The sequence below is a fragment of the Cicer arietinum genome, chromosome 1, assembly GCF_000331145.2.
Source record: "Cicer arietinum cultivar CDC Frontier isolate Library 1 chromosome 1, Cicar.CDCFrontier_v2.0, whole genome shotgun sequence".
NCBI classification, from domain to species: domain Eukaryota; kingdom Viridiplantae; phylum Streptophyta; class Magnoliopsida; order Fabales; family Fabaceae; genus Cicer; species Cicer arietinum.
In genome coordinates, this window is record NC_021160.2 from 23930355 (window position 1) to 23937687 (window position 7333).

At 31.6% G+C, this 7333-nt stretch overlaps 1 protein-coding gene across 1 annotated transcript; it reads right to left on the reverse strand.

The window, feature by feature from the left end:
• Nucleotides 1-5882: 5882 nt before the first annotated feature.
• Nucleotides 5883-6766, reverse strand: LOC101494844 (uncharacterized). Its single transcript, XM_004488465.4, has one exon. It carries the CDS (start codon nt 6745-6747, stop codon nt 6184-6186), a length of 564 nt encoding a protein of 187 aa, XP_004488522.1. The 5' UTR covers nt 6748-6766; the 3' UTR covers nt 5883-6183.
• Between the last annotated feature and the right edge of the window lie 567 nt (nt 6767-7333).

The following is a 7333-nucleotide window of genomic DNA, read 5'->3' on the forward strand; positions in this document are numbered from 1 at the left end:
TTCATTTGATATGTTTCCTATGGTGAGTGACTCTAGTGATAAGACTTTGTTAATGTGAGAAAATGAGAACAATCAATAGTTGAAATCGAGTTGATTTTATACTTAGAGTTTTTATGATAACAAAAGTATTTTGTGAGAACAATATATTTAACTTTAAAGAGTATGAAAGAAGATTCATGTTTTTGAAAAAAATCTAAAATAAGTTTTGATTCAAATTTATAATTGAAGAAAATCTAATATAAGATTTGCTTCAAATTTATAATTGAAGAAAATCTAAAATAAGATTTGATTGAGATTTATAATTGAAGAAAATCTAAAATAAGATTTGATTCAGATTTATAATTGAATAAAATTTAAAATAAAATTTGATTCAAATTTATAATTGATGAAATCTAAAATAAGATTTGATTCATATTTATAATTAAAGAAAATATTCGACTAATTTAAAAAGAAGATATGGTCAAGATTGAAGAAGATTTTATCAAGATTTATCTACAACAAAATATGAACATAATCAATATGAAGAATTTACAAACACAATCTGAACAAAATACGAACATAGTCAATATGAAAAATTTACAAACTCAATCTAAACAAAATAAGAACAAAATCAATCTGAAGAATTTACAAACAAAATCGGAACAAGATACCATTCAAAATTAAACCAGGACTAAATTGAAGTCCTAATGTTAACTATAAATAGATATTCAAAGCTGAAGAAAAATATCATCGAAAAGTAGAAAAAAGTAGAAGAACTCAAGATCAAAATTCCAAATTCATCTTAGAATTCAAATAGAGAAATACTTGTTCAAATGAGAAATATTCTCTAAGTGTGTTTTGTTAGAGTGTGAGAGGTATTGTTATTATCACTTTTGTCAAAAGCAAATACTTAAAGTTCCAATCTTTTGTATCCAAACCGATAGTGGTTTAATTCCTTCTTCAATATGAGGTTTTTAGGTTGTTAGCAGAAGACTTGGCTTGTAGGGTCAAGGTGGTTAGTTCCTCAAAGGTTTGGGGTTGTCAGGATGTTTAGGAAGACTGGCTCGGAGGGTCCGGTGCTTTGTAATTCAAAATATTTGAATTAGTAGATTAAATCCTTCCAAATGAGGGGATTAGACGTAGCCAAGTTAGTGGTGAACCAAGATAAACCTATGTGTCAAAATTTATGTTTTCATTGCTTTCTACCTCTGAATTCGATTGCTTCTTATTTAACTAATTCATAAAAACCAACGAACCTTCATCAAATTACCAAAAAGTTATCATCTTTGGCAAACACAATTCAACCCTCCTTCTCGCGTTTGCACCTTCAATTGACACCAGAGTTCGGTCTCAAGGCTAAACACTTTATAGTGTTTGAGTAAAGACCCAAGTGTTCAACATGTCTAGATTCAGTGAATCAATAGATGTAGAAATTGAGGTGTTTTCTGACTTTACTCGATCTTATTTAACTACTGTTATAAATGAATTTTTAAATAAGAATCCCAAATTATCTTTAAAATTGAAAATACTTAGGAAAGAAAATAAAAACCTAAATGAAAAATTTAATGTTTTAAAGAATCAAAGGTGTTGAATTTAAAATAGATGATACAACTCTGAAAACTGATATTACTAAACATAAAACAAAAAATGCAATTTTAAAAACTGATATTTTTGAACTTAAAAAAGAAAATGCAAATCTAAAAACTGATATTGCGGAACTTAAAGCTGAAAAATCTAACTTTGAAAAAGTATTATAGTTCAACATCAATTGAAAATACAACATGTAACTTTCATAAATATGAAGAAGTATTTCAAGATTTTCTTGATAATGGTATAGAAAGAAACAAGTATGCATCTATGATTAATGGGGTTAGTAGGAATGGTAAAAGAGAAATAGGACTTCAAGAAAAAGTAAATGAACCTAAGTTTGTCCCCTCTAATGATTTATGTACTATTTTCTTCAAGAAAGGCCACACTAAAATATATTGTCCTATGCTAACCTCATGGAAAGACAAGAAACCTTTAAGATCTAATAAACCATGACCCAACCAGATTTGCGTACCAAAGGATAAAATTATTTATGTTGTAGATGTTCTAAGCAACCAAATTGAAACACCAGACATTGTGTCTGGTCAATGAATGCTTGCAATATATGAAAGGAAAAAGGTCTATGTTCCAAGACCTACCAAATAGTTGCCAACTAACTCTAGTGGAAGAAGGATTGGTCAAGACAATACCTAATAGAACTAGAACCGTATGATGAACCAAAAACATCAGAAAATTTTGGAGTATCAACAAAATCAAAACTGATAGAGAAATCATACATATCAACATAAATGGAACTACCAGAAGAATTAGAGCTACCATAAGTTCCCAAATTATCAGAGGAACCTGATACATCAGTATAAATAGAAGATTCATATTAACAATCAGAATTAGGAGACTTCTTTGAACAATCAAATTCATGAAGACTCCCCACATATTTATTTGTATGTGTATTTGTCTATCTATCTATCTGTCTGTCTATCTGTCTGTCTGTCTGTATGTATGTCTGTCTGTCTATCTGTCTGTCTGTTTGTCTGCCTGTATATCTGTTTGTTTGTCTGTCTGTCTATCTGTCTATCTTTTTGTTTGTCAGTCTATTTGTCTGCCTGTCTTTCAGTCTCTTTGTCTGTTAGTATGTTTGTCAGTCTATCTGTCTGTCTGTCTGTCTTTCAGTCTCTTTGTATGTTAGTATGTTTGTCAGCCTATCTGTCTGTTTGCCTGTCTTTCAGTCTCTTTTTCTATTAGTATGTTTGTCAGTTTATTTATTAGTCTGTTTATTTGTCTATCTGTTTGTCTATATGTTTGTTTGTCTATTTGTATGTCTCTCAGTTTGTGTGTATGTCTATCTGTATGCCTGTCAGTTTGTGTGTGTGTATGTATGTATGTATGTATGTATGTATGTATGTATGTATGTATGTATGTATGTATGTATGTATATGTCTATCTGTCTATCTCTCTTTCTGTCTGTCTATTTGTCTGTCTATCTATTTATCTATCTATGTATGTATGTATGTATGTATGTATGTATGTATGTATGTATGTATGTATGTATGTATGTATGTATGTATGTATGTATGTATGTATGTATGTATGTATGTATGTATGTATGTATGTATGTATGTATGTATGTATGTATGTATGTATGTATGTATGTATGTATGTATGTATGTATGTATGTATGTATGTATGTATGTATGTATGTATGTATGTATGTATGTATGTATGTATGTATGTATGTATGTATGTATGTATGTATGTATGTATGTATGTATGTATGTATGTATGTATGTATGTATGTATGTATGTATGTATGTATGTATGTATGTATGTATGTATGTATGTATGTATGTATGTATGTATGTATATGTCTATCTGTCTATCTCTCTTTCTGTCTGTCTATTTGTCTGTCTATCTATTTATCTATCTGATGAATTCAACAAGCAAATATTTGTCTCCCTCTGATGAATTCAAAAAGCCCTGATTGTCTACCATTAATAAGAATGTCATGGAAGTGATTGTCTCTGCCTTGATAATCACATCAAGCGTCTGATCGTCATATTTTGAGTTGTTATGTATCCATTGAAAATGTCAACACACTGAAAATGTCAACGCTCCAAAGAAGACAAAACAATTGGGCATCATCTGATGAACATCTTGAATCCACTACTTGTTTGAAGATCTTAAGACATGCTTTGATCATTGTATCTTCTGCTTCCCAACTATTTTAAATATGATATGCTAAATCATTACAAGATCAATTTTTGGAAAGTTTCTATGGCAAATCAATCTAAAAAAGATATGATACGAAACTTTTTGAATTATGCTTATTTTGTCCTATTAAGACAACAGTAAAAAATCCTAATCGTTCTCTATAAAAGAACATACATCCCTTAAAGGAAAACACGAAGAAACATAAGATATAAGTACATTTGCACTATTGCTCATTATCATTTTGTTTCACTTTAGTGCTGAGAGAATTTATGAAGTAACACTATCTATAAGAGCTAATTTAGAAAAGCCCAAAACCCTTTTGTTGTAACCTAGCGCAGTAACACTCTCAAAATTTTGGTGTAGTGTGGGTAAAAGAAAGACATAAACAAATTCGAGGGAAAAAGGCTTATTGATATAAAGGAGTCTAGTTCATCATTTCCATTTGACTTGCGTACTCTATATTCATAGTATATTACATTTGCGTCAATTCAGGGGAGGATGTAAAGGTCTAAAAAAAGAACATCATCTTTTAGCGCGAGAGTACAAGTAGCAAATGTTCTAACTTGTGATTCACTTAATATAACAAAATATGATTATATACTCTTTAGTACTTTCTTTGACCCAATCATATCTAGAAAGTTATCTATTCTGCAATTTTTTTATTCGGCTTATAAAAAAGAACACAAGATCCTAACCCGACATCATATACGCTAGAAAATAAAGAGACCGCTGGTAAACCATAATTGAACAGTGTGTTGGTAGACTTATATGTAACACTAGGGGTTTCTTCAAATTGTTGATCTCAACGATCTACCATTATCATTTATATAATAAAACAAAAGAATCACATGACAAACAAGAAGGAGAGCCAAAATGGAGCAACAACAATTCAAAACCCAAACACGTTAATTTGAACGTAGTGAAAAGAAAAAGAAAGTGAAGTTGAGAAAGAAATTGCAGAAGTTAGTAAAATTACAAATGGTATAATCAAATGGTGAAGAGTGTGAGTAAATGATCACAATCAAACATCATCGCATATAATCAGTCAAATGAACGGATAATGCTATAAGAAAAGCAAATGTTGCATCACTAACGCCACATATAAGAAGCGATAGGACACATGTCAGTGCATAGATCATTCGAGCATGCAAAAACGAATGATTTCTCATATAGGCTCTTAGACTTCCACCTCATTCCTTGTAACATCATTCTTAGATTACAAGTCTAGGGGTAGGATGTCTCATATCGATACTATTTCGATGTATAACCCTCTAAAATGGGGCTTAAATTTTTTTCACATTTTTCAAGACTCTTAGGCCGATTACCATTAAAATAGTTAAGAGTCTAAGGGACTTGTGTAGTAGTATGATCCGGAAAGGTCCAACCCAAATTGCTATTGGTTAGATTACTGTGAAAATTGATAATAAAAATCTGAGTTTTAAAAATCAGAATTTTAAATTCGAATTTCAACTTCTTAATATAACACTCATTGTTTGCTAAAAAATAAAAAAATACAACACTCATTATATATTAGACAATATCACATGCACCCAATATGGTTCAATTTCAAGTTTGATTCCTTTATTTAGTGACCCTTCTGAACTTAGAACCCAAAATACATCTCCAAATTCATATGACAACAACACCAATTTATGCATGACAGCAGCCATTTTGGTAAAAAAATATTGTTTTTAGAAATAGTATTTTACCATTTCACAGCAGTTATATAAACCAGGTAATTTTGAACACATAAATTATAAAACTAGTAATTTTAATGAATTCAAAACTACAAAAGTATGTCTTCCAAATTATAACAACTAGTAAACTCATATTTTTTATGATTCCCCAAAATATATAAACCGGTAAGTTTAAATATTAGTGATGGTATAGTTATAGACAAATTTTTAAAAAATGTCATAACAAAAAGGAATGTCGTTTATATGGAAAAAATCGAGAATTTTTTTTTTCACTTCCAATAGATAAAAAAACATAATTTTTTTAAAATGTATTTAAACACTATCTTATTTTCTTTTTCAATTTCGATATACTCTTATCTCTCAATCAAAATTGTATATTTATGTTACTATAAGAAAAACCAGTAATGCAATATTAGAAATTGAAACATTAGTGGTATTAGAAATTGCTTGATGAATGAATGAATGAATTGTTTTATTTCGCTTTCGCTATATATTGTTTATTTACATAGAGGTATTCGGTTTAATTACAATTGTTTTCGTGAAATTAGGTGCATAAACTTAAAAATAGCCGTCCTTCGTGAATATAGAGATTAATAATTTGTTCGCATTCTACTCTATCACGTGAATCTGAGATTCTGAATTATATACACACAGTCAATCGGATTCGGAGTAAAAATAACCGAGTCCGTTACGAATCATCGCCGCCTGTCAACCGCCATTGTATCTGGCGTAACAACTGAAATAGAATTTTTCACGCGTTTATTTCCGCTTTGAATCTGCTAGGTCGTGGCCGGAAGTCATAACGCCGACGCTGGTTATGTGACGACGGCCGGATTAGCGACGCCAGCGCTCTCCTCACGAGTTCGCCTTCAACGCCGCGGATTCTCACGAGCGAGTTCGTCATTGCCGATCTCCGCACGTTCAGACGGTTCGGCGCATACGTCACTGCAGAGCCAGAGCCCAAACTCTTATGGAAACTACAACGGAATGAGCCAGGGTGCGTCGACGGTGAGCACATACACGTCGGCTTCTGCCTGTGTTTAAGTCGTTTGACTGTCTCTCCCGTTCCGGAGACGGTAACAGAAATTGAACTATTCGGTGAAACACAGCGGTCAAAGGAAAACAGGACGGATGAAGCGCGAACAGAGAAAGTAGAGCGGTGGAAAAAAGTGGTGGAGTTAGAAGAGAAGCTTGACGTTGACGATGCAAAGCCAGAAGATGAATGGGGATGCGACGGTGGTCGGGAATTAAATTTTCCGGCCGATGATGAAGATCGGACGACTTGTCCGCTTGATTTTCTATAAGATGCGGACATTTTTTTACAGAGAAAGTGAAAAGCGAGGGAATGGTTTATTGTTTCGAAAGAGGGGATTAAGCGTTTGGATAGGCAAAACTAGCGTACCTCTGACCTTGTATCTATAGAAATTTTAAGTGATAAGAGAATGACAGAGTTGGAAACTTGGAATATGCGGATTTTTTATTATTATTATTGTTAGGGTATTAATTTTCTTTTATGTTTTCGTTGGTTACCCCTACTTTCTCGTGATTATGGTAACTGACTGTGTAAACTTGGGTCATATATACATTGATGTTTGTTTTTTTGACGTCGGTCATACACGATGTTTGGTTTCAAAAACAAAAATAACTGCATTATGTTTTTATTATTAGATGTCAAAGATTTTGTTTATATAACAAAGTATTAGATGTCAGAGTCAATAGCTACTTCAAAGTACACTTTCGTTTGAAATATATTCATGATTGTTTAGTATGACTAGTCTATATAAGGTAAAATTGATAGAAAAATTGCTGCACATCATTTAAGTAAAGAAAGTATACGTGGAGGGGAGTAAATATCTTATACGGATTAATCACTAATGTGTTGTCCTAACAAGATTTAGCCA

Excerpts from the sequence above, each read along its gene's own strand:
- LOC101494844 (XM_004488465.4), bottom strand. The coding sequence starts at position 6,747 with ATGTCCGCATCTTATAGAAAATCAAGCGGACAAGTCGTCCGATCTTCA.